At 37.3% G+C, this 27,334-nt stretch overlaps 1 protein-coding gene across 4 annotated transcripts in view; it reads right to left on the reverse strand.

Annotated features, from left to right (window-relative positions):
• The window catches only part of LOC120329707 (uncharacterized), a 46,975-nt gene extending 19,641 nt beyond the window's left edge, over positions 1-27,334 (reverse strand). For all 4 annotated transcript variants that reach the window (XM_078118542.1, XM_078118541.1, XM_078118540.1 and 1 more), the window contains exons 1-22: positions 27,164-27,334; positions 20,977-21,112; positions 19,699-19,805; positions 18,680-18,804; positions 17,196-17,255; positions 16,702-16,892; positions 15,552-15,753; positions 14,906-15,033; positions 14,076-14,171; positions 13,027-13,135; positions 12,106-12,194; positions 11,125-11,221; positions 10,225-10,451; positions 9,738-9,880; positions 8,416-8,587; positions 8,098-8,240; positions 7,466-7,546; positions 7,066-7,134; positions 6,215-6,434; positions 2,510-2,623; positions 1,818-2,000; positions 585-752 (exon numbers count right to left, since the gene is read on the reverse strand). In XM_078118542.1, coding sequence (XP_077974668.1) covers positions 585-752; positions 1,818-2,000; positions 2,510-2,623; positions 6,215-6,434; positions 7,066-7,134; positions 7,466-7,546; positions 8,098-8,240; positions 8,416-8,587; positions 9,738-9,880; positions 10,225-10,451; positions 11,125-11,221; positions 12,106-12,194; positions 13,027-13,135; positions 14,076-14,171; positions 14,906-15,033; positions 15,552-15,753; positions 16,702-16,892; positions 17,196-17,255; positions 18,680-18,804; positions 19,699-19,805; positions 20,977-21,112; positions 27,164-27,273 — 2,970 coding nt within the window. In that variant the 5' untranslated portion in view covers positions 27,274-27,334. The remainder of the gene's footprint in view (positions 1-584; positions 753-1,817; positions 2,001-2,509; positions 2,624-6,214; positions 6,435-7,065; positions 7,135-7,465; positions 7,547-8,097; positions 8,241-8,415; positions 8,588-9,737; positions 9,881-10,224; positions 10,452-11,124; positions 11,222-12,105; positions 12,195-13,026; positions 13,136-14,075; positions 14,172-14,905; positions 15,034-15,551; positions 15,754-16,701; positions 16,893-17,195; positions 17,256-18,679; positions 18,805-19,698; positions 19,806-20,976; positions 21,113-27,163) is intronic.

Here is a 27,334-nt window from a genome sequence, read left to right on the forward strand (position 1 = left end):
CCTATCGCCTTGTTCAGACTAAAGTATTTTTGTAAAATACTTATTATGATAGTATGATTTGTAGCACGGTTAACTGCCAATAGGACTAAACATTTTTGTACCCCTAGAAGCCAAAGGACAGGGACATTATCACCAAGACACTCCAACTTTTTTACGGACACTTGAATAAGTTACCACTCAGATACTCCAATATTTATTACCCAAATGGGGACTGAAGAACGGGGGCGATATCACCCAGACATGATCAGCAATTTTTACCCCTGCATTTATAGGGGGGTTTCAATATGTCATACAGAGAGTATGTGTTTGTTAACTGTTAACGGACGCTGAAGGACGTTACCACTCAGACACCCCAACATTATAAACCTCGATTTTTTAAATATTACATTCAGGTCTCACATGATCAAAGCAAAGAGGTGTATTAATACGCATTATTGAAAGTATGATTTTTGTCACACAGACATTTCAATTATTTTCTCAATATTATTACATTTAGGTCTTATATAAAATACATAATTCTGTTAATACCTACCTCTACCATTGTTTTAACACTTTCATGGAATAGTAAAAATAATGTAACTCACTCCATGTCTAACTTCTGTTTCTTTCTTTTCCATGAATCCGACTTCTTCCTCAAGTTGTTTCAATCTTTCGACAGCATCCACGGTTGAATGATTCAGGTTTTCAGCATCTCTTTGTATTTGATCCATTCGTTCTTCCATCACAAATGTTCTGGCTGCATTCTTATAAATCTAAATTAAGAGTTAAAATGTAAAGTGGGGTTGCAGATAACTCATCTCAGATTTAGACCCCATTTTCCTCGGTCAGGTTGTAATAAATAGGGGGGGAAATGACAAAGCCAAAAAAATTAGATCTTAGCATATTATTGGTTTTTGTAAATGGCCTTTTTCAGACTGAAAAGTGAACAGAAAACTGAAACATTGTATAATGATTGGAAATACCGTATTTGCTCGTTTTGTAGCCCGGGCCCATATTTTTTTAACCAAACTCACTAACCGGGCCCAAATTCAAACCGGCCCTTATTCAATCACGGGCGCTTGTTATTTTTTTTTAAAGTAAGATTATACACAAAAAAATAAAAAAAAAACATATATATATATATAGATAAGATCGATCGTTGCAATGATTAATATATTGTCATTTCTAGTTCTCAAGTATGATTTAAACGAGAATATCGAAAATTTTGACTTTTTCTACGCACCGCAGGTACAAATCCGCAAAAGAAGAAAAGTTTTGTGAAGCCCTATCAATATTGAAACGACGCACTTGAGCTATCAATGCTATCTGTTATGTAATTGGACGTCTGAGGTGTGAGTGGTATCTACCAGCGCTCAAAATTCGAAAGCGTTGTGACAAAAGCGCTTCTTATTTCCTATTGTTCTCTACCACTGAAAAATCGGCTTTTACATCGGGCGGGTATTCAAGCACCGGCCCTCATTTATTTTTTTGTTCTGTTCACACGGGCGGCTATTCAAACTTAATCGAGATTGGGCGGTAAAACGAGCCTATACGTTATTGAAATTAATTAAACTAATGAAGAGGAATTTTTTATTGCGGATGAAAATGTAATTTGAGATAAATGAAAGGGATCCCAATGTAAAAAATCAAAAATCTTGGTCTGCGGGAAATTTATTGTTTTTCAGTTTCTGGATAGAAAGCTGATGAGATGGAAACCAGGGCTACAGTTCCAAGTCGGGTAACAAAAATATTTAATTAGATAAACATCCCAGAAGCATGGGACTGATGGATGATTTGAATATATAACCGACCAATCACAAGACCAGAGTATAACCGACCTCTTCCTCTGCTACATTCATTTTGTGAATATTTTCTGACGATTCATCTTTTGATGACTCATCATCTGAGTCTGAATCTGAAGACTCTGATGAAGAATGACCTTTGACCTCTTCTATGGTTTGAATTGTGTCAGAGAGAATTTCAATAGATTTGTTGTTGATCATTCTCATTGCTACTGCACTCTGGAAATGCAAAAAGTCGAAGTTAAGTAAATGATCAAGACTGAGTGACATGAGAAAATCAGTTCGAGTCAGTCTGTCTGAGTGAGTGTTTGGAGGAGAGAGAAGAGAGATTTACATGTTTATCCGAGAAGAGAAGAAAACTGATTGGATAGCTTATTCACATGATGAACCACGGTCTCTCGTCCGGTTACCAGTTTATGTCAGATATTGGATCATTTAGCCAGGAATTCGTTTCAGATGCATGGACTTAATGGTGGATAAAGCCATAACTGACCAGCGGTTATGTGGTCTAACTAAAAATAACGGGAAGTTCAGCAATCCTCTCAGACATAATTAACCCCGCATGGGATTCGAACCTACGAATACGCGCAGGGTAATCAGAGGGCGATGGCGAGCGTGAACGATCAGAACCCCTGGACTTTACTGGCAGAACCCTAGGGTGCAACAGAACCCTGATTGAAAACCTAAGCTTTACTGAGAATGAAAAAGTAAAAAAAAATCAAACTCACCTCCTCAATTTCTCTTTCTGTTTGTTCTTTATCCAATATCGATTCATCCCCACTGATGCTGGACATAGATTCCTGGACTTTGTGTTCGATTGTGACTGAAGTATCAAAATTGACCTGAAACATAGCATATCAGATACATTAAATTAGGCAACTATTATCTACTCTTACCAGAACGTAACTTAGAGAATATGGAATGGGTGTCTACCACCACTAAAATTCTATATAGTCCAGTTAGCTCTTGACATTTAGTCTGACACCTGTAACTTTGCTCAGAGATGAGTCACCTTTACTTCTGAGTGAGTGCATGTAACTTTGCTCAGAGATGAGTCTCCTTTACTTCTGAGTGAGTGCTTGTAACTTTGCTAAAAGATGAGTCTCTTTTACTTCTGAGTGAGTGCCCGTAACTTTGCTAAAAGATGAGTCTCCTTTACTTCTGAGTGAGTGCCCGTTACTTTGCTAAAAGATGAGTCTCCTTTACTTCTGAGCGAGTGCTTGTAACTTTGCTAAAAGATGAGTCTCCTTTACTTCTGAGTGAGTGCATGTAACTTTCTCAGAGATGAGTCTCCTTTACTTCTGAGTGAGTGCCCGTTACTTTGCTAAAAGATGAGTCTCCTTTACTTCTGAGTGAGTGCCCTTTACTTTGCTCAGAGATGAGTATCCTTTACTTCTGAGTGAGTGCCCGTTACTTTGCTCAGAGATGAGTCTCCTTTACTTCTGAGTGAGTGCCCGTAACTTTGCTCAGAGATGAGTCTCCTTTATTTCTGAGTGAGTGCCTGTAACTTTGCTCAGAGATGAGTCTCCTTTACTTCTCAGTGAGTGCCAGTAACTTTGCTGAGAGATGAGTCCTTTTTAATTCTGAGTGAATGCCTGTAACTTTGCTCAGAGATGAGTGTCCTTTATTTCTGAATGAGTGCATGTAACTTTGCTCAGAGATGAGTCTCCTTTATTTCTGAGTTAGTGCATGTAACTTTGCTCAGAGATGAGTCTCCTTTATTTCTGAGGTAGTGCATGTAACTTTGCTCAGAGATGAGTCTCCTTTACTTCTGAGTGAGTGCCTGTAACTTTGCTCAGAGATGAGTCTCCTTTACTTCTGAGTGAGTGCCCATTACTTTGCTAAAAGATGAGTCTCCTTTACTTCTGAGTGAGTGCCCTTTACTTTGCTCAGAGATGAGTCTCCTTTACTTCTGAGTGAGTGCCCGTTACTTTGCTCAGAGATGAGTCTCCTTTACTTCTGAGTGAGTGCCCGTAACTTTGCTCAGAGATGAGTCTCCTTTATTTCTGAGTGAGTGCCTGTAACTTTGCTCAGAGATGAGTCTCCTTTACTTCTGAGTGAGTGCCAGTAACTTTGCTGAGAGATGAGTCCTTTTTAATTCTGAGTGAATGCCAGTAACTTTGGTCAGAGATGAGTGTCCTTTATTTCTGAATGAGTGCATGTAACTTTGCTCAGAGATGAGTCTCCTTTACTTCTGAGTGAGTGCCTGTAACTTTGCTCAGAGATGAGTCTCCTTTACTTCTGAGTGAGTGCCCGTTACTTTGCTAAAAGATGAGTCTCCTTTACTTCTGAGTGAGTGCCCTTCACTTTGCTCAGAGATGAGTCTCCTTTACTTCTGAGTGAGTGCCCGTTACTTTGCTCAGAGATGAGTCTCCTTTACTTCTGAGTGAGTGCCAGTAACTTTGCTCAGAGATGAGTCTCCTTTATTTCTGAGTGAGTGCCTGTAACTTTGCTCAGAGATGAGTCTCCTTTACTTCTGAGTGAGTGCCAGTAACTTTGCTGAGAGATGAGTCCTTTTTAATTCTGAGTGAATGCCTGTAACTTTGGTCAGAGATGAGTGTCCTTTATTTCTGAATGAGTGCATGTAACTTTGCTCAGAGATGAGTCTCCTTTATTTCTGAGTTAGTGCATGTAACTTTGCTCAGAGATGAGTCTCCTTTATTTCTGAATGAGTGCATGTAACTTTGCTCAGAGATGAGTCTCCTTTATTTCTGAGTTAGTGCATGTAACTTTGCTCAGAGATGAGTCTCCTTTACTTCTGAGTGAGTGCCTGTAACTTTGCTCAGAGATGAGTCTCCTTTACTTCTGAGTGAGTGCCTGTAACTTTGCTCAAGGATGAGTATTCTTCACTACTGAGTGAGTGATTGAGCCTTGAGGAAATTCTCTTGATAGATAAAATCTACCTTATTATAGTTTGACTATGCTCAACTCTACATTTCTGAACTATTATGACATATACTATAAACCCCAAGTCCTTACAAAAAACTCAATACCCATTCCTTGCTCTTCTTTACAAGCATTTCATATTTATCCAGAAGGATAAAAAGTCGATAAAATGGCCTAATCATATGACATACCACTGTCTGGTCACCAGTACATGTCAGGTATGAAATTAGTTAACCAGTTATTCTTCAGTTAGTTTCATAGACTTGAGATATTATAATTATGTGTCTAGTGTAATACAGCCCGCATAAGCCTTTGTGTTTGCATGGGTATTGATTTAGGATAGAAAATTACATGCTTGCCAGATAATTATATGTTAAACCTGTTTTGGACAATATAGCTTTGGAATTTGACATTATCTCGAGTAAGTTGGGCTTTGGTTTAAGAAATATTGTGGCCTTGGCTTAGTTAGGATAGAATAGACTTTTTTGAATTTGTTCCGGAAGAGATAACAGTAGCGTGGATTAATCTCATGGTGGTTTTTATTCTGGTACAAGTGTGAAAGGAGTTGAACAATAAATTTTTTGACAATGTACTTTCATGTTTTACTTGGAACAATTTTTCAAGAATAAGCAAGAACCTACTAATTTGAAAAAAATGAATTCTTTATGATAGTCAGTACATAGAGAACAATCAGTGTGGGCCCAGTGCAGGGATGGACAAGGTTTTCAGACCAGAGATGAAAATTTTGCCCCCCCAGACTGGCATGCCATATAAGTGTGATGTAGAAAGTTCCATTTTATGAATAGTTTGACAAAAACAAAAGTGGAAACAATAAGCCTCGTGCCAATACTAAATATATTCGCAATCTCAACAAATTCCTACAGCTATTTTGAGTTAAAACATCAAGATTTGGTTTTAGTTTGGTTGTGGCATTTGCCAAAACAGATTTGGGATTTCAATAACAACAACTATGTAGTGCACGCAGAATTGGTTAAAAGCAAAATTTATGGCAGTCTCAGACGAGCCATATTGAATCACCAAATGGTACGTAGTTTGCCCCTGTCAGGTATAGCGTTGAAGTGTTATACTCCGGTACGTTAGTATCGATTATTTCATATCTAAAGTTGAAATACCACCCAGGGTGTAATTAAGATCCTCAAAAATCAGTGGCTACTTGCTTGGCACTTCCTGCTAAGCGTTAGAAATACGCTTGTCATCCTACCTCTGAGATTACCCTGGGTTTGAACCCCCTGCAGGGATAGTACTGTGCGAAAGAATTGTTGGACTCCTCTCTGACGATGGTCGGTTATGGCTTCCTCCACAATCAAGTCCATGTATCCAAGAACATAAAACTGGCTAACTGGTCCAATATCCAACTTGGACTTGTAACCGGATAAGAGATCATGGTTCGCCATATGATTAAGCCATCTTATCAACTTTCCTCTCCCTCGAGATAAATATTGCTGAAATCCTACTCATATAAAGCCTTGTTCGAAGTGAAAGGCGTGATAAACATTGTATAGAAAAACTGTTAAAAATCACTTTACCTCTTGTTGTTTAGGTTCATATAGTTCCCTCTCTTCAGCGTCAAGACCTTCTTCCATTTTTTGTCCAGAAATTCTCTGTTGTGCAGCAATAGCTTCGGCCATTTTGTCTCCAAAATCATCGTCATCAGGAATCAAGTCATGGTTTGGTGACAGATTGTTCGTCTTTATATTATGATCATTTGAAGTTACGGAGTGCCGTGCTGGTTGCAGGATTTGAGACCTAGGTAAAATTTAATGGTTAAGTTAGTTATGCTAGAAGAGCAGTCATGGCCAAAATTTACTATTCCGAATACATTCTGAAATATTATTTTTACTATTGGATATCAAATACAATATGAGGTGTGGCGCATCGTAATAAACGATATGAATACGCTCAACATCGCACCTATGTTTACTTTCCGTTAGTTTGCAGATTTGAACTTTCATGCAAGGTTAATTATGTGCAAATAGATTTCTGGGCTACTTGCCACATAGGGTGCTCACGTGGCACAGTCCACACATCTGAAAACAAATAACTGGCAAACTAAACCTATACCCAACATGGGTTGGTAATCACACGAAAGGCCGTGGTTCGCCATATGATTAAGCCGCCTCATCGACTTTCCTATCCTTCGAGATAAATGCGAAAATCCTATCCTACAAATCGGCCACAACCCGGCCCGCCGAACCATACAGTGGGGCCCTTGCATGGCCCAACTAGATATTTGACGTTGGTTATATGGCCCACTGACGAAAAATCTTGCACACTCCTGCACTAGGGAATCTAGATTGGGTCTTGTTCAACAAAAAATTTTTCAGGTTCCAGCTCAAACAACATAATGAAAATTCAGTGATATAAATATCGAACAAACCTCCTGACGTTTCTCTTTTCTGAGGAACCGCTTGATGAATCTGAGGATTCCGAATCTGAGCTGTTGGACCTGAAAATAAGATAACTTTAGTGGTTTTTTTTGTCTGTCTCTGATACGCTACTCTTTTTTAAAACAAAATTTTGAAAAAGAATGGTAATGAGACATAATATGAGTGTTGCACTGTCGCGAAAAGAACTCAAAATAGATAAACAGCTGGTTGAAAAATGGATGACTGGCCATGCAATCGCACCCATTGAACTTTACAATGAGTGAATACTTGATATAAAGCGATGCTATTTGATTTCAATTTTTAGTGGACCGCATTTCATTAGAAAAAGAGGACCATTATGCAAAATTTCTTAAAAAGTTTGAGAACCTGAAGTGAACCAGTGATCTTTACCTTAATTCCTGTTCTGCCTCTGGTATGATGCTGAGATCAGATTCAGTGCTTGGGGTTCGGGGAGGTGGAATGAGGATGCGTCTGAATGAATGAACAGAATGAATGAAAAATAATATGAAATGAGACGAAAAATGGATAGTGTCTCTAAAAGCAAAAAAAAAAAAAATTCCATTCAAAAAGAATATTTGTCAATAAATAATTCTTTGTAAGATGTTTTACCATGTGCTCCCTAAACATGGCTCTAGATAAGCAACTGCTTAATGACATAAACTAACAAATGAAACGAAATAAATAATAGTAATAAGGTTACAAACAGAAGCAAATTTACACCTTTTGGTGAGAATGAATGTTGGTCAATGAATGACTTCTGCATGAAGTTCATATACAGGGTGTCCATAAAGTTGTACATTTTTTTTAAATTGCAAAGGGAATTCGTCGTTACCATATATTGTTTTGGCCGTCACAAATGTATCAAATGAGGTAAAAAATACAATTACTGATAAAAACAACAAACCTGGTTGAGATACATTGAGAACTGACTTCATAAGAAAATTGAAATTGTAAAAAAAATTTATGATAACTCTGATGGGTTACTATGGTAAATGACTATTCGTATGATCCAGGCAACTCACTTTTTAGCAGTGGGTTTTTCTTCGTGAACCACAATTTCTTCTGTGATTTCTTCGGTAGTGGAAGGAGTCTGGAATTCTCGTGCCTCCCGGTCCACTGCTTGAATGATTTCTTCCTCTACTGGCGGAGTCATGGGTGACTCAACCTTAAAACCAGAAAAGGAGATTTGGGAAATAGGATAAGATGCGCGAGATACTGATACTTGCAAAAGTCTGTACAGCAACGAAATGAGTAATTTGAGTAACCGCAGCTGCAGTGTTATATTCGAAAGTTATGTGTTAGATTTACGTAACCCGCCAATGGTAACGTTTTATACACACCTTTACTTTTGGTAACGCTTCTCTGCTATCCAGATCCTCACTGAGTGATCGAAGGAGTCGTGGATCAACAGCGACATCTACTGGTAAATGAGGTTTTTTCGCTGGTAATGATTCAAAGACTTCAACTTGGTTGCTCATAAGAGCTGGAGGAGACATAGTGCTATCAGGACGCCTGAAATAAAGATATTGGAATAACTTAATGAGACCGAAGGTATAATAGGTTAAATTCCTCATAATGCGGGAATAACATTTTGGTACACTTGTAGTATGCGAACCAAGATGGCGAACACCGCAACATAGTATGTGTACCAGGTTGAGGTTAGGATATAATTTTATTACAATTTTCCTTATTTTGAGTTTTATTACGAGTTCAAGGACTAGCCAAGTAGTATTTGTACCTAAAATTAGGCTTAACTCTAACCTGGCACACAAAATTTTACCAAAATTACCAAAATTTTACCTATAACAGAGGAAGTTATTTTGTATTCGGTGTTGTTTTAGTAGCATTATTTAGTTGAGGTGTGGGCTACGAGCCACAACCTTGCCCGCCAAGCCATTTAGTGTGGCCCTTGAGAACACTCAGATTTTTCCCCATCAAGCTTAAAATCCCAAATCTACAGTTAATGTTCAAAAAGGCGCTCATATGGGTAAAAATGTTTTTCTGCTTACTCCGCTGTCTTTAAAGTGTCATAAATTCTAAATATAATTTAGACCAGGGGCAAGCAACAAGCCATTTAGTCTGGCCGTTGTCAACACTCGACTTTTGCTTTTCTCTTTGCCATTCAAATCGCTTTGGCATAGATTGTGCAACCAAATGGGATTCAAACCAGTGAATATCATTATTCGCTGTTTATTTAAAAGGTCAATTTTTTCATTATCAAGCATAAAATCCTAAGTCCGACAGTTTATGATAAAAAGAGCGCTCACATGGATAAAAATACATAATGATTGTTGCTTTTGTCGCTGCGTTGAATCTTAGTACTGTAAGGATAAGTGATAGCTGCATTCCGCATTTTTGAGTGACTCAGCTAGACGTCTAAAGTTAGTTACATGGCCCACTGGCAGAAAAAGTTGCGCAATAAGCTCTTCAATAGACTATTGAGAACGCCAGGTACAATTTATTCTTTTTGCAGTTTTAGTCAGGAGTTTTGACTCATTTTATCACCTTTGAAAGTATGGAATTACTATTTTGGTAAGAGCAAAGTTCGACTATGATTCTGACATCTGGGAATTTAAAAATACGACCAGGCTTCATAGCTTTGCTGCTAATCCAGATAATAATTCTGAGTGAGTCAAAACAAAATGTCATATTGAAATTAGACCTGACAACACTCGCAAGCACTTGTTCCTCTTCTACATGTTCTCGGTCATCCGAATCACTGTCTTCCTCCCTCAAGTGGTCATAAGGTGATTCAAAACCATTCTGCAATGACATCATAGCGCTTGAACTGCTATTGCTTGTAACCTGAGCAAAAATAAAAAATTATTCCAAACAGAATGGAAATTTGGTAGCTTCACCTGCTTTTCAATGAAGTAGATATGCCTATGTGCCCCATAATTTAACAGCATCTTCATAATAAGTAAACAATACACCAAGAAAACTGAGACAGAATATAAGTTGTTGTCCTAAGATGACGAGCAACCATTAATATAAGAGCTATTCAGGGCCGCTATGTAACTGCGTAATGATTCGATATTCATAAAATTACAAAAAGTATAAAAATCAAAAATCTTTTTCATGATTAGGCCTTCTTATTGGCTTTCCTCTCGTTGAAAAAAGAAAACTAAACTTTACAAAAGTTTACAAACCTTTCCAAACTGTGACGGCCTTTTCTGCACCTCAGGTACCGACCAGTTCTCGTTCTCTTTGAGAAATTCGTGAGAATGTTCGCTTGAATGATCCGAGTCTGAGTCCGATAATTCTTCTGTTGATAATCGACGCCTACGTTGGCCCCCTCCTCCCACTGCAGTAAATTTCAGCTCTGTACTGAACTCTTGTGGTGAGTTTGTACCAGACACGATAACTCCTTGTTCATCTAAAAAATATCATGCTGATTGGTGTTTTTGGGTTGTTTTTAATTAGGTGTGCACATCCTTGCCCACAACAAGGTTCTAGACCAGTGGTTCACAAACGATTGGGCACGCCCAGTGGTGGGATTCAAATTTTTTGTCAGCCGGTTCCTTCACAAAAGTCATATTTTTCAGACGATTCTGTTACAAACAGAACATTGACAGTAACCAGTGATGCTAACCGGTTCGCTGATCTCATAAAGTTTCGTGAGACGGTTCTATAGAACCAGTGTGAACCGGCTGGGCACGCCCCACAACAGAGGAGTAGGCAATGTTTTAAGGGGGCATGATGCTAATTAAAAATAAAAAGATTTAATCTTTTTGGATATCCACAATTCTTTATTTTAAATATCTATGTTCCTTCCATCCAGATATTTTTTGAATAAAACATACTTTTGCCTTACTATCTGTGATTTTTAGCTTATTCTTAGCTAGTTATTTTTGAGGTGGGGCACAAGACTCAACTAATTGTAAAATGAGGGGTGGGGGAAACCACTATTCTAAACAATCACACACTTCTATCATGCTGGAATATTTCAATCAAATACACCACATGTACAAGTTGTACAACTCACACCCCTTGCACCCCACAGTACACAGAGACCACTATTTATGCTCCCGGCATATGGGCATACCCACCTAATATTTGTCCCAAAGTATTATCAATATCAGCCCTCGCTACCAACTGATCCTTCTGCAGCACAACTCCTTGTGTGATGGAACTTCCTGATGAATTCTGAAATAAATAAATAAATATTTGAATTTTGACATGATGGACTTGAAGTGAATCAAAGAATAAAAGCTGATGAATATGGAAGAACAATGTCAAAGTCAAGTCAAGTTTTTTTTTTCCAACAAGTAAAAAAACATTACAAGTATAAATTATGAGAAAACGATAATTTACAGTTATACTGGGGAAGGGAAATTGCAGGGAACCAAAGCTGGTGATTGAGCATCGACAACCAAAGTTCAAATATCTAATTCAAAAAAGTTGTAATTCTAGAGTTCTGATACTACTTATATCAAAGTATTGTTATTGTTAGAATAACAAATTGATTTTTGTTCTCAGCTACTTAGTCAGGTATCTTCTGAAAGCATAACAGATGCACAGGAATAGTCTTAGGCTAATGTAACCTATGCATTCTCATTGGACTCTGCACTCACATAGGTCAAGTGCTGACCCTCGGTGTAAATTATTAAATTTTACCATTATAAATTATAATCATGTGCACGTCAGTGTGCTAATTCTAGATGACAATCATAAGGTAAAATTATCTCAGTTATGATTTAGTTTAGCCTGTCTGCTTGTCTTGGATTGTTGGAAAGACCCTCAAAGCAGGGCGCTCCAGAAGTGTGTGTACCAATATGAAGGTAACTAATTTTGTTCGCCTACGTTACATCAAGTTGTGTAAAGGGACTGAAACCTATGGGCAGGGGGTATATTCACTTGGCTAACACAGACAGTCCTGGACTCGTAATAGAACTAAAATAAGGAAAATTGAAATCAAATTTTGGCCCAACCCTAACCTGGTACACATACTACGGAAGTACCCAAAGCAGGGACATGAGTGTTCACAAAAATATAAGAAAAAACCTGATTTGACAAATCCGGAATCTTACCTGACTTTGATTCAATGTATTTCGCAAAGAGTCTGGGCTGAGACTACCAAGTCTTTCTGATAGTGGAATATCTCTGGATCGGTGACGACCTGAAAACAATTTCAAATATTTTCATTGAAGTTTGCTCAAAAAAGGTAACAGCAAAGTACTGCAGAAAGTACACAGCTGACATTGCAAGTAAACTGTCCATGGTTCACTATATTATTGAATTTTCTCCCCCAATGTAAATGGAAAGGTCCATGCTTTTGGAAGAAATAACTGGGTAACTATTCCCGAACTAGATTCCCTCTTTTCCAGCCAGAAATGAAAACACTATCTACATCTAATACAATGGTCAAAAAACTGCCGAGCATTTTCTACTGGGCCTGGCAGTGATACATAAAAGTTCTAACATTAAATCCAACATTAAATATAATTTTTTTGCCAGATGGTTTTTGTTTATAATATATCAAACGATTATACATTACGTTCATGTTCATTCTAACTAAACAAATTAAATATTCCTTAGCATCCCTTAGTTTATTTTTGTAATCAGTAATTTATTTTATCACCAAGAAATACACACTGTACATACAGAACAAGATAAGAAAAGAGAGAAAAATAATGCATTTCAGGGTGAAATGGGACGCGATAAACCAGCATTGGTTATCGAGCAGCGACACCTATGAATAGTATAACATTGGGTCATACAAGATTAAAAATCGAACTAAATATAGTACTAAAGTGAGGAGTCGGTCGCCAAAATACTGACATTGGCAGAAATATGTTTAAAAAGACCGGATATTTCAGGTAGGTAAATTTTAAAATTTCCAACGAAATTGTTGGGTCTTGAAACCATTACTACTATTACTTACTATCTGAGCCTCACTTGGAAAACTTTGTCAAACACAGATCTAAAAGCACTAAAGACTCCCGACTCACTAGTAATAGATTGAGAACTAATCGATTCCATTTCGCTGTCTGAAGTTTCGGTCATTGTCCCAGTCTCACGCATGGATGATCGAGCTGATCCCTCATTGTTGTCATGAGCCTGGAATTGCAGAAGAAATAAATATTACAGATCGCATGGATAGGATAGACATAAGATTTACATATTTATCCCAGAGGAGAAGAAAGCCGATAAGACAGCTTAATCATATGGCGAACCACGGCCTCTCGTTCGGTTACCAGTCCAGGTCAGGTATGGGATTAGTTAGCCAGTTATTTGGAGCCTGGAATTGTGTAAGAAATAATGAATACTGCTCATAAGTAAAAGTTTATTCTCCAAAACATACATGGTATTTTGGTGGTCCTAAGTATAAGTATAAGTTTATTTTGACTCCAGAATCAGCATAACAATAGAATGATTGATAAAAACAAAAAAATAAAAACAAATTAAGAAGTCAGAAGAGCAAATAAAACCTTAGACAAGGTTTGATGCGTACAGTAACATTGCTCAGAGATGAATCCCTGTGACTTACACCACCAAAATTCTGTGTCACATTCAAATATTTAATGAATGAAAGATTCTTTACTTTTCCAAGTACTTTGGAGATGGAGGTGTTACATAGGTTCATTTCAATAAACATATATAAAAGGTAAATGTCATTTGGTCTCCATTTCAGGAGCCTAGCAAATTTCAATTTTTTGGTTGGGGAAAATAAAAAAAATCGCAGGCAAGAAGTAATTTAGTGAGTAATTCATGTCCTTTTCTCTCCTGGAGGCATGTGAATCCAAATTTTTTTTTGAAGGGGGCAATAGTTCTTTTTTTGGGAGGGTAAACTACAATATCCTTCATTTTAATGAATCATGTAAATCTCAATTTTTTTAGGGGAATTTGAGAGTGGGGGTTAATTTTAATAAAAAAACAGAACACCATTTTTTCTCCATTTTCAGGAGGCATATAATTCTTAATTATTTTTAGGGGGGAAGAGGGGAGAATTTGAGATGAAAAAGTCACACTCTGCAGTAACATAGTAATCCATGCAAACCTCATAGTAAAGCTGGGAAGAAACTTTATCCATCAGTTCAGATTTGCTATCAGTGAGGTATTTGGTCAGGAGAACGTTTTCCTCGGGACCTTGAGGCTAAAGAAAGAGGGAGAGGATGAGTGAAAGCACATGCATGTAGAAAATATATAGAGAATTATTAGTGAGAAGTGTTTTCCAACTTCACTTTAGGGATCTGGACTGGCAAATAGTACACGTTTCTCTAAAAAAGCAGTTGTTTTGTTAGATATTAAATAATAAGGTCCGTTTATTTTTTCTAAATTTACTTCAATGTGTTGTTTGATGTTTGGGGTAAGTGGGCACATACATCAGCATGTCTTAAATCTTTTTAGATTTTGCCTACTTTTTTGATAACCCGTATATTTTTTTGTTTTGCCCTGTACTGCTTCATTGTTTTGTTGTAACAAAAAATCGAAATGAACCTACTTACGGTTTAACTGGGGCTACCAGTTTAGTAACTTGTTATTCAATTTAAACTCTGATTATAAGGGTCTAGCCATGACGATCTTCTAAGACCATGTACACTTGCTTTAAAAAAGCTTTTGTATACGATATATAGATAAAACTTGGACAAAACAAGAAGTGTTCAGTTCTTCCTATCCGGTTACAAAACTATGTAGCAAACCATGGCCTCTCGTCTAGTCACAAGCTATGAGTTCTTGTCGACTTCTTTTACCACCATCGAATGTCTGAAACTTCAGAATTTTAAATACGACTATGGCAGTTTGAAAATACTACAGCAGCTACAACTTCACTAAAACATGCAAAGATCAACCTCACAATTCCTACTCTATAGTGCTGATGTTACTTACCATATTAGAATGTTTTTCTCTTGCTCTCTCCAAAGCCTTGTCAATCATCTCTTCAGCCATTTTCACCGATTCATCGATCTTTTTCTGCCTTTCCAGTTCTGATTCATGCTCTGATTGAGATCTTTTTACTGAAATAGAAATGAAAATCAAGGAATTACTTAATTAAGAATAAAAAAAAAGAGTATGAGAGAAATTATAACCAGAAAATTACCCCCCAAAAAGCCTCCAAATCAGGAGTGGACAACTACTTTCCTGAGTGGGCCAGTTACAGATAATAGACTTGGTTACTGGGATGAAGTGATCAAAACTCAATATGAAAAACTATAAATAAAAAACATTTATTTACAAAAGCTAGTCCAACAGCTAAGCTAATGTTTATATAATAATGAGAAGCAGAATGTAACAATCTAGGTCGTTATGACGCTATTTTTGCATTGATATTTTCAATGGGAATTTATATCTATAATTTCAGCGGACATATGTGAAACACTTCAATAGGTCCGATGAGGTGATACGGATATGGCTCTTAGACTGTAAATGCCTCTTATCTTATTGGATATACTCCCAACTAAGCCATTGGGGCCATGTTCTCCTGAATAAAAAATGTCCGGAATAAAAAATATTAATAAAATTAAATAAGACATACATTCTTCTAACTTGGGCAGCAATAACTTAGATATAGCAGCTTCCAGTTCTTCCTTGATTGCTGGTAATTTGTCCTCGTCTTTGTCAAGGTCATCAGTTTGAATCTCAATGTCAAACGAATGACTTTGAGTTTCAGTTGATGCTGATTGGAGAGGAGCTTCAATCGTTCCTATGACAACTGCATCCATAGTGACATCATAATCCTAAAAGCATTAGAATACAAGTGATAAACACGTTGAGATCAAGATTTAGGATTGTCAGCAGAGCCAAGGCTTTGATCCATGGGGCCATCAAATTTTGTTGGAGTGTGGGACAAGTTTACCCCATCATACTATTACCATTTCATGTTGGGTATGGGATTAGTTACCCAGTTGATTGTTTCAGATGCATGGACTTGATGGTGGAGGAAGCCATAAACGACCAGCGGTTACTTAAACCAACCGACAACGATTAGAAAGTCCAGTAATCAATTTTGGTCGTAATCTCGACCCACACGATTCCAACCAGCAGTCCCACACAGGGTAATCAAAGGTGGGATGCCAAGCGTATTCCAAACGCTTAGCACGTTGAGCCTCCGTTATTAAATTAAACACTCTAACCCCCCAAGGCATCACACCCTCAAAGGTATAGATTGAAGTATATACTAACAATCACTGATTACCCAGAGAATAATTAAGTTCAAAAAGATTGCCGTTATATCATTTTTATCAGCTTTCTGAACATTGAAACAAATACTTGACCTATCTTTGTGTCCTGATACTGTATTATTTCTATGATAGGATAAAATTTACATATCTATCCCGAAGGAAGGAGGCCAATAACGCGCCCTAATCACATGGCCAACCACGGCCTCTCGTCTGGTTACCAGTCCATGTCGGGTATTGAATTAGTTAGCCAGTTATTTGTCTCGGCTGCATAGACTTGATGGTGGAGGAAGTTGTAACCAATCAGCTAATATGTGAACCACTCTACAGCGGCGAGGAGTCTAGCAATCCTCTTCCACATAGATTCGAACTTGTGAACCCTTGCAGGGTAATCAGACGTGCGCTAGCGAGCGTATTTCTAACGCTTAGAACGATGCGCCACACCGCCCAGTCAATTATTTCTCAACTCATTGTTCTTGGCAATGAACAAGCATTAATTAACCTCACCTGTTTTATTAGCCCTTCATCACTCTTCTCCGACTCAGAATCTTTCTTATTCTCTTGTATTTGTCCATGTAGAGGCGTCTGGATTTCCCGACCCTCCTCTAGAGTTGTGATGCTGGAACTGTCGTAGCTTCTGTCTGATGGATGCCGGTATAAAGATGGTGCCGATGTGGAATCAATAGAGGAGATTGAGTCTACAGAAGTATATAGAATTTGTTGAATTTTTGAATTTTGCCATGTGCTGAATGAGAAAGTTTGAAAACACCGTGGATGAGATTATTGCTGCATTACTCGCTTGGTTCATGTAACTTCTAGTTGGCTAGTTTTTTGCCAGCAAGTCCATGTATATGGCACAAATGCACAAATACTGAAATATGTGGCAACTGAGTAACTGAATGAGAGTTAACCAGTTATTTGTTGCCAGATGAATGGACTTGGTGGTGGAGGAAGTCACCGTTACGTTTTTGGGTTCAGAATAATAAACTTTTTTGTCTCACCATTTCTCTCAACTTCCACTGTCAGCCTTGCTGGTTTTTTGGATGGGCCAGGAGAGCTGTCTGTAAATGTAAAAAATACAAATGAAATAAGAAAAATTTGAGGTTTTGTGTTGTTATTGGATTATTGCTCCATTTTGGCCATTTAAATATCTGTATATTTTAGGTTACAATAGGTTTGCGAAAGTATTGTACAACATAGGATAAACATAGAAAGTGGTGTGATAACCTAACTTGGTTCATAAAAGGATAAATAGCTATTGCCTATTATAATATAATAAATTCTCCGCATAGAATTAGTTTGAATAAAAATTAGAAATCAAATTTTGCAAGTAAGTAATGATCTCCCAGCTAAATGAATCAGAAATTTCTGTTTTACCATGAAAACTTATGTAACAGAGAGTATGATAAATCATATACAGCAATGGGATTCAGTGTGCAGTGCAGTGGGCAGGCAATGATGAGCAGGAAAGGAATTGTAGAACAGTTGCTGCTAATATACTGTCTTATTTGTAGAGACTTTTATATAATTTTCCACTGATTCCTAATGTCTTAAGATAACTGATTAGTTTGGAAATTGCTCAGTTATTGTTCACTCTTTGCTGGGACAATATTTAATTTTGTGCTATTGATTGGGTTTCTGCGGGGACAAGTATTTATCCTTCCTTAATGCCTTTGCACTGGCGGATTGTAAGCGCGTAATGTGAGGGATTCTGTAGCAGTAATAGAGATATTCCAAGTGTTTCAAAACTTTTACTGCACAATAAACATGAATATACAGGGTCTCAAAATAAAGTAGACACTTTTAATTTTATTTTGCCTTTCAAGTACTCATCATAGAGCGTTCATTTCCTCAGAAAACATAGTATGAATAAGTAGTAAAATTTAAGTATTGTTTGTATTTTTCATTAACCCACAAAATAGCACCCACAGAAAGGAGATTAATCCAAGAAATGAGGTGCAAAGTTGCTGTTTGGCAAGAAGCATATAAATCAGTAAGGCAAACTCAGCACCTCTTTAATAGAGAATTTGGAATTAATTCGGCTCCTACACGACGAACAATTTATGCAATTCATCGTAAATTTATGGAAATGGGATCTGTAGCTGATGCACAAAAATCAAGAAGACCAAAGAACAAACACTCCTTGAGACGAAATAATTCTGAATTCTCTGTTAAAAAATGCGCTGAGTTTGTTCCTATTGATTTAAATGCTTCTTGCCAAACAGCACTTTGCACCTCATTTCTTGGGATATTCTTCTCGTCATTCTGTGGGTTGATGAAAAATGCAAACAATACTTAAATTTTACTACTTATCCATACCATGTCTTATTAAGAAATGAACTCTCTATGATGACTACTTGAAACGCAAATAAAAATGTATACTTACTTTTGAGACACGCTGTATTTCTGCAAAAAAATTAGAGCAAGACTCTTGAATTACTTATAAAATATTTTTTATTTGAATGTTTCAAAAAAGCAATTTTACCACTTTCTGATTTTCTTGTTTTCTTTCTTTTCTGAAATTCCCTCGACACTTTAGCGCCCCCATGCCGTCGAAACTTTCCTTTCAATTTTGTATAAAACCAGTTACCAGCAAGTGCATGGAGATCTCTAAAATTAATGATAGTAAACAGTTGGATGGATGGATTCGAATAAATACCCCATATTTTTGGTAAATACAGGGGAGAGCGATCTGAGTCAGCCGAACTTGAACTCTGAAAATATCTATCCATTTTGGGCACGATTGGCTACTGTTAAAGCATCGGACTTTGCCTGGACAAGCAGCCTGAAGTTGGTAGTTGAAGTCAATTTAAAATTTTAAGTCAGAGTGAATTTCGCCTGATTGTACAGGCTATCACAGGTAGGTTATATCAAGGAGGGTTTCTTAACCTAGGCTTTTCACCCTCCGGTCACAGAATAGTTTTCTCGATTCCCTTTAAATTTTTTCTCAAGTCTGCCAAGTCAAAGCGTGGCAAGCTAGTTTTTCATAATATTGGAGTTGTAGTTTTAAACTCCAAACCGCATGCAATCCAAAGTTTTAATTTTTGTAAAAATTTATGGACCTCCTGAAGTATGCGCACTAAGATGGCGCACAACCTGAACTCGGGTTGTGTACCAGGTTATGGTTCAGGTTGTGCGACATACTGGCACGCATACTTCAGGAGTACCAAATTTATCTTCGAGATCAGATATAGAGCCAAGTTCAATTTTTATTTTCGATTTGAAGTCTGTATGTTTTTTTTCCAAATTGTTCCGAGTCGGATGTATATTCATAAAGTCTTGACATTTTTCAAAATTGCAAAGGGAATTTACCAATATCATATATTGTTTTGACCCTCACAGATGTATTAAATGAATCAAAAATATTTGAACCATTATCGATTAAAACGAAACAAATCCGGTTAAGATATACTGAGAACTGACTTCATGACAAAGCTGAAATTGCAAAGGGATTTGTGGACACCCTGTATATTTCCCCCCATTCACCACACTGCATTTTCTTACCTCTGTTTCAAGCAGGCATTGCAGAAGCATTTATCTGTGAGTTTGTCGTAAACGATACATTCGATCTTGTTCTTGCAAAAGTAGAGATCGCACCCGTTGCATTGGTTCTGTAAGTAAAACAAATTTTTATGTTTATCTTGGGGCAGTCACATACAACTTTTTAAACAATGCAACTTACACATTCAAAAAAAACTTATCACATACAGGATCCACATTCATATACAACTTATCACATAAAACTTACAAAGTCACATTCACATACAACTTATCACATACAACTTACAAAGTCACATTCACATACAAATTATCACATAAAACTTACAAAGTCACATTCACACACAAATTATCACATACAACTCACACAGTAACGTTCACATACAACTTTCATATACACATGCAACTTACACAGTCGTATTCAGCATAGTGTGAATAGTGTCACATAAAGTAAATTGCTCAAAATTGCACATATGATAATAAAAACATTGATATTTCCCCAAAATCTTTGTATTATTGCGCTATATTAATTTACTCTCACATCTGTCACATAAAGTATGCACATTCACAATTGCACACATAAGCTAACTGCATGTATGTTACTTCTACCGTAAAATTGTGTACACAAAGAAAAAGACATGTCCAGATATTAATATTAATTGGTCATATAAATTCACAGAGATACATAATATAATAACTAAACAACTGTACACATAAGACAAAAACATGCATAAAAATATAAAGAATAAATTTGACTGATCTTTGTAATTCCACTCCCATTACCTGTACCATCAGGAACATATGAATACACACACACACAAAATTTCACAACTGACTTAATTGAATCATAAAAAGTTACTGTGCTCCCACATCTGCCAAAATGAGCATACACGGAAACATAATCTAACCACATATATTTCAAACTCACCTTCGATTTGTCTTAAAAGCACACATACAAACAATCGAAGACACATAAACTAACCACATATATTTCACATTCCCATTTGTAATAAGCCATGTCAGTATGTGAATTTACTGCCACATCTGGCACAGAAAGCAGGCACCCACTGCCATAAGTATCAATCATTCAATAAATTTTATTTGGTCACTCTGATAGAAACAAAACACAAAACAACAAAAAACGGACAAACAAAATACAGAGGACTTGGAGGACAGGCATAACTTAAGTACACAAACAATTGCACACATACAAATATATTTCAAATGCACACTCACACACGCAGTTGTGTGCACATAAGCTAACCGTATACATGTCACACCCACCTTAGGATTGATGAGCCATATAAATTTACTCCCACATCTGGCACATAGAGTATCAATAGGGACTTCCCCTTGAACCGCCTCCTTCACAATTTCTTGTTGCTTTAGTTCCTCATTCTCAACGGTTTTGGAAAGTTCTCTGTAAATAAATTTTCGAATTTATGGTTGTCAATGAAGATGGTACAAGGGGGTGAATACTCAAAAATGAGGGTGAATTTAAAAAAAATAAACACACGAGGGTGCCGACAGGAATTTTTTGTGCTTTCTGAGTGATGAAGTTTTATGTGTTTTCAGTAATTTATGCATCTGGAGGGCTCATTACAATAAAAAAGTCACAAACAATTATCAATCTTCTGAGTACTGAAGAATTCTAGATTCGCTTCGAAAAAATATTTGATTCGTTTCAAAAATCACCAGATATTCGAAAATGCCCAGCCATAGTCCTGATATAAGTTCCGGGATCCCATATTATTTTTATGTATACGTAATGCCGATGTTTAAACTCAATTATATTAACAATTCAACTTTCTTTGCCGTGGGTATTGCGGTTTATATTCACTCTAGGAAGCGGTTAACCACTAAACGTGTTTGGCAGGTTCAACCCACTTGTTAAATATTTGTAAGAAGTTACGACAGTGGTTACCAACCCTTTATGGCTCGTGGCCCGCTTTCGGAGGGCTTTTAATCTCATGGCCCCCAGTTTATCATTTCAGTGAAATTTATAGTGTTTCTATGATTGGTAGATTGCAAAACCCATTATGTTCAAACAATTCATGCTCAACAAAGTGAAAACACCCTGTGAAATAACCTTGTCATGCAATGAAACTAGGAACGAAAGGGGAGTTTACTTGTGAAAGGGAAAAGTGAAATCATTTTTGCGCTTAGGTGGCGCAAACGTAGAACTTGTAAACGTATTCACTGAATAATTGCTCGGAAAAGGGAAAGTATATTTAGTAGGCCGAACCGGAATGCTTCCATTCTTTCCAAAATGAAACAGCTCATTACGTATCATCAGCTGTTGTACAGTGCCTTGATCTGAGCGAATGCGTAGAAACGTCGTCTTGAAAATTCAATAATACGATTGTAAACCTCAAGAGTTTTTTTATGTGGCATTTTACACCTCTACGTTGAACAAGGCTCTATAGCTTACATTCGCAAACTACGGCCCTCGGGACCAAATCCGGCCCGGTGGGTATTTTAATCTGGCCCGCCTGACGCTGCCACAACCGAACTAAAATCAAATTTTGTTGTGTAACTAAAATAGTTCAAAGAACTTGTTGAGATTGCGATTAAGTTCAGTTTTGCCACGATGCATATTATTTTCCACTTTTGCTTTTGTAGCACTGTAAATATTGTTTATTACATGTAACTTTTTACTTCATACTTACATGATCCGTCAGGCTAGAACAGGGGTTCCCAAACCAGGGGTCGCGATCCCAAATTTGGTCGGAGTGATAAGTACGTGGGGTCGCAAACAGGTCATGGGGTCGGTGGGGTCGCTGAGGTATGGTGGAGGATGAATGTACAAAACATCTAAGATTTGATAAATCATGTTAAATTTAGCAGTTTGTACCATGGCGTACTGAAAAACAGGCCCATAGGCATCGCTCTATGCTGATGCTATAGAAAATGTAGGTGCTTATTGCGACATCACTGTTTGGTTCCAGCTCATTTTACTTAATATCACCACATGACCAAACTCAAAAGTCCAGTGAAAGAAGCTTCAAAGTATATATATTGTTTGGGGTCGCACTGGACACTGGAAAGTTGTCTTTGGGGTCGTTCTAAAAAAAGGTTGGGAACCCCTGGTCTAGAATCTAGATACATAATTTTGGGTCAAAAAACTTTGCCCACTCCTGCTCTATAGTGTTATCACTGGTATTAGGAGCATTCGAAAATTTATGGAATTGAAAGTTTTAGTATCGCGATTTGATTTGAGGGTTGACGTATTACGCTACGCGTTAGTAATATTCTGTGAGGAATATTTATGTGCGAGTGGATTGATGGACTCTTCACCGGCGTAGGGTGGTTTACGGGCGCTCCAGAAGTATGTGTACCAATATGGAGGTAACTAATTTTGTTCGTCTACTTTACATCAAGTTATTACATCAAGGGACTGAAAGCTATGGGCAGGGGTGTATATTCACTTGACTAACACAGACAATCCCCTAAGTCCTAAACTAATCTCATAGCCGACATGGACTGGTTAACCGTGTTAACCTGCCATCGCCGTGTTATCAATTTCAACAGTAAATATAATCGTCGCAAATCTACGCGCTCAAAACAAAATAAACATTTAAATCCGCGTTTGAGAAAGTACTCGCTCGTTCCCAACTACGCAAGTCTTAACTGGTGCGAATACACTGACGTGTTTTCCCGAAGATAATAAGACAGTGTCGTTATTCAATTTACTTTTGAAAAAATAACACTAGGGCTTATTTTGGAGGGATGTCTTTTGTTTATCAAAATTACAAATTAGAGAATTACCAGATTTTTAAATATACAGAATATGAAAACCGATATCCATGTATTCATAAATACCACGTTTTTATTTAAAATAACTTCTAATCATAGATTATGAATCATTTAAAACGTGTAGGAGAGATTTCTTGCTATCGACTACGTCGAAAATAATTTTGCGCTATTAACTAGGTCTCAATTTAGTGGGAAGGCTTGAATCAAAATTATTTCTGAAATTCACGTTAAGTGTTATTTTCGGGGAAACACGCGACTAGGCATAAATATAGGAGAGCAATACTCGAATATATGGGCACGAAGATTCAAAACGATTAATATTATGGTCATCACAATGCTAAAATAATTGAACGGATCTTGTACGAATATTTGTACCTAATTTCCCAAAGAACTCATTGAAAACTTTAGTCATTGCTAAATAATGAATATTTGGATTCGATTGGCCCAGACGAGCGTCAGTGACTGATTACGCAGAGCCATTGATACGAAGGGGTGATTATCTGAAAAGAGGGAGGATTAAAAAAAAATAAACACACGAGGGCGCCAACAGGAAATTTTTTGGGGTTTGCGGATTGGTAATGTTAGAGGCAAATATACATGAAAAAGCGCCGATGAAATTTATCTTTCTTTAAAATTCTCTCGGAGTGGAATTCTTTACGACACTCCCTCCGATTGCCGTGTTATCAGTTCCAACGGTAAACCTATTAGTAACAAACTTTCGCGCCAAAAATAAACATTTAAAACCGCGTTTGTGAAATTGATCGTTCGTCCCTCCCACACAAACACTTTATCTGGTGCGAATTCGCCACCTGACATAAATGTCCCGCCGAATGTCATATGAAGATTGGTATTAAATGTCATATTAGGGTGTGCCCGTTAATGATGAGAACCCGAAAAACTTGGGGTTAAAATAATTGGTACTCCTGACGTATGCGTACCAAGATGGCGGATACCGGAACTTAGTATGTGTAAGGTTAGGGTTAAGCCATAATTCCAGGTACAAACACTACGGAAGTCATTGGCTTGTCCCCGAGTTCGTAAGAGAACTAACATAAGGAAAATTGGAATAAAATTATGGCCTAACCTGGTACACATACTACGTTCCGGTGTCCGCCATCTTGGTACGCATACTTCAGGAGTACCAAATAATGTGCCCTAAAGAATTCATAGAATTTTGTTTTCAAATTATAGTCATCTAGCTTTCTTCGTCGTAGATTTTAAAATCGATTGACCGTTAAATTGCGGAGTTTATTTAATACACGATACACGAAAGCTAAAACAAAGAAGTGGCCCGCCTCATCTTATACAGTACCTTACCTGGTGTACTGCACGGTACGGTCAAAAAACGTTCCGACTTCCGCGTAGCGCGGGAGTAGCATGTGAGAGATCACAGAACCGCTACAAATAATTTGTAACAATTTTAAAAAGTTCATCACAGACAATTTCGAAGTGAAAAACGAATCCCATAAATCCCACGAAAAGTTTTGAAATATATAAAAGTAACGGGTTTCTAGTGAAACACAATCTTCACCCCCTGAAAATTTCGAAGCAATTGATCCTATAGTTAATGAGAGAAGCAATTATTTCATACTATAACATTAGGGAAGAAAAATATCGAGAACAACAACATAACGACAAAACGATACACTTCGTCTCCAATACCAATGAAGGCAAATGATTAATATGGCCACTCCAATGTCAGCATAATTCCAATGTTTTGTTAAAAGAATTATGTTTATGAATTATGTACCGTGGTCATATGAAGGTGTGCCCGTGAATGTCAAAAACTAGCAAATTTACAGTGATCGCACCGTGTAGCACTCGTTTATCGGTAACGGCTTCAAACTTTTCAAACAAACAACTCGCGGTAATCGCGCGTGAGGCAGTGGCTGAGCCGCCTTATCGGCTTCCTACTACCCTCGGATAAATATAAAAATACAACAGAAAACAACCTTTCAAAACTGAATTCTAAAGATTGACGTTAAAGAGCCGAAAAATACTATGAAATTCCATGTAATACAACAGTATTTTTGATTTATAATCCTCACGCAAGTCATGCAAGGCTAAACTTATTCTTTCTTGTATTGTTAAATTAACCAAATCAATTGAAATGTATTAATACTTTTTGACGGTTTGTCTTTCAGGGCATTTAAAATGATTGTTAACGGTTGACCGTTTTTTACTGAATTATCGGTTGACCATAGAATGATATAGTTGAACTCTAGACTAGAGTGTATGACTACTCGGTATCCAGTAAATATAGTTGAAATGACGGACAACGAGCGGTTGAATGGTTAACCGACATTTCGTGCTCAAACATTTGACCGGGTTTTCGTTCCGTTTTCAATTGAGGGCCATGAAATCATATTTGACAGCGTGTTTCAATATATAGGAAAGATATTTAGAATTGTTTTGCGAGTGGTTGGTCGGTTAAACGAATTTTCTTGATCAAACGGTTGACCGGGGTTGCGTTCAATTGAACAACATTTTGCTGATTTTGATACTACACAAAACACTCATTACATATAAAACACGGTTAAATTCATGATCTTTTTTTTAATATCTTCACCGCAACTCTAACAAAAAGGGCGAGTCCAGACATGAGTTATGCACATATTTACTTTCTGGGCTGGGGTCTCGCGTAGCGATGATATGATGGAACCGTAGTGGAATGTGGCATCACCAATTCAGACAATATTTGTATGTTTATAACAAGGGTTCATAAACTTTTAAAATCGCATCTCATTCACTTGTTGTTATGAAAACGATAGTAGTAAAGGTGCTTGGAACGGGCAAATGGCTACGACAATTTTAGAGCCACTAGTTCAAGTTGTGCTAATGATTTGGTTTCTGCGAGACTAACTACTTATCTTTCTTCTATGCTTTTGTGTCGGCGGATCCGTATGCATATAATGCAAGGATGCTGTAGCAAGAGTAAAGATAACAATCCTAAGTGATTCAAGAGTCTTGCTACACACTAACACAAATGTATTTCTGTAACGTTTCGTCTGAAGAAGTCTGACCTCGGTCAGACAAAACGTTACAGAAATATATTTGTGTTAGTGTGCAGCAAGACTCTTGAATCACTTAGACTAGTTTAAGTTATGCCATTGTCATATGCCATTTCGATTTATCACGGACGCTTTAAGCAAAAGTTATGTTTTATCTGTAATAGGTTTCAAAATAACCTGGATTCTGTTTTGAACTTCTGTTTAAGTATGATTGGCATAGAAGGGTAGTATTTACATATTTATCCCAGGTGAGAGAAAAGCCGATAAGACAGCTTAATCATGTGGCGAACCAAGGTCTCTCGTCCGGTTACCATTCCAATTCGGGTATAGGATTAGTTAGTTATTTGTTTTCGGAAGCATGGACTTGATGGTGCCCAAAAGTTAACGTGGGAGTAACACCAAGATGGCGAACAACCTGAACTCAGGTTGTGTACCAGGTTATGATTCAGGTTGTGCGACATCTTGGTGCGCATACTTCAGGAGTACCATAGTTTCAGTAACCCATGACGATTTGCACAACAGTTATGTTCTCCCTAGAATATGTCCTAAATGATCTGGGTTCTGGTATTCGATACACCCTACTAAATGTGCATTTATGCGTGGCCCTGCTTCAAGCAAACTTACTCCCACGTTAACGCGATGACGAACCCGCTTATTTCGGAAATTATGCCAAAATATTATTACACGCGCAAAAAATAGCTTACCCGATTCTGTTCGTTTCCACTTTTCTCACGGTATAATCCCTTTTAATAACTTGCAAAATTATTTTTTCTTCTTCTTCCGTCAAAGATCCTAGATCCAGTTTCCGACCCATTCTTGGACTTATGGTTAATGTTAATTGATATTTCTCTATAAGTAAGGCCTATTTACATTTG

Source organism: Styela clava, chromosome 12, assembly GCF_964204865.1.
Source record: "Styela clava chromosome 12, kaStyClav1.hap1.2, whole genome shotgun sequence".
Classification (NCBI taxonomy): Eukaryota; Metazoa; Chordata; class Ascidiacea; order Stolidobranchia; family Styelidae; genus Styela; species Styela clava.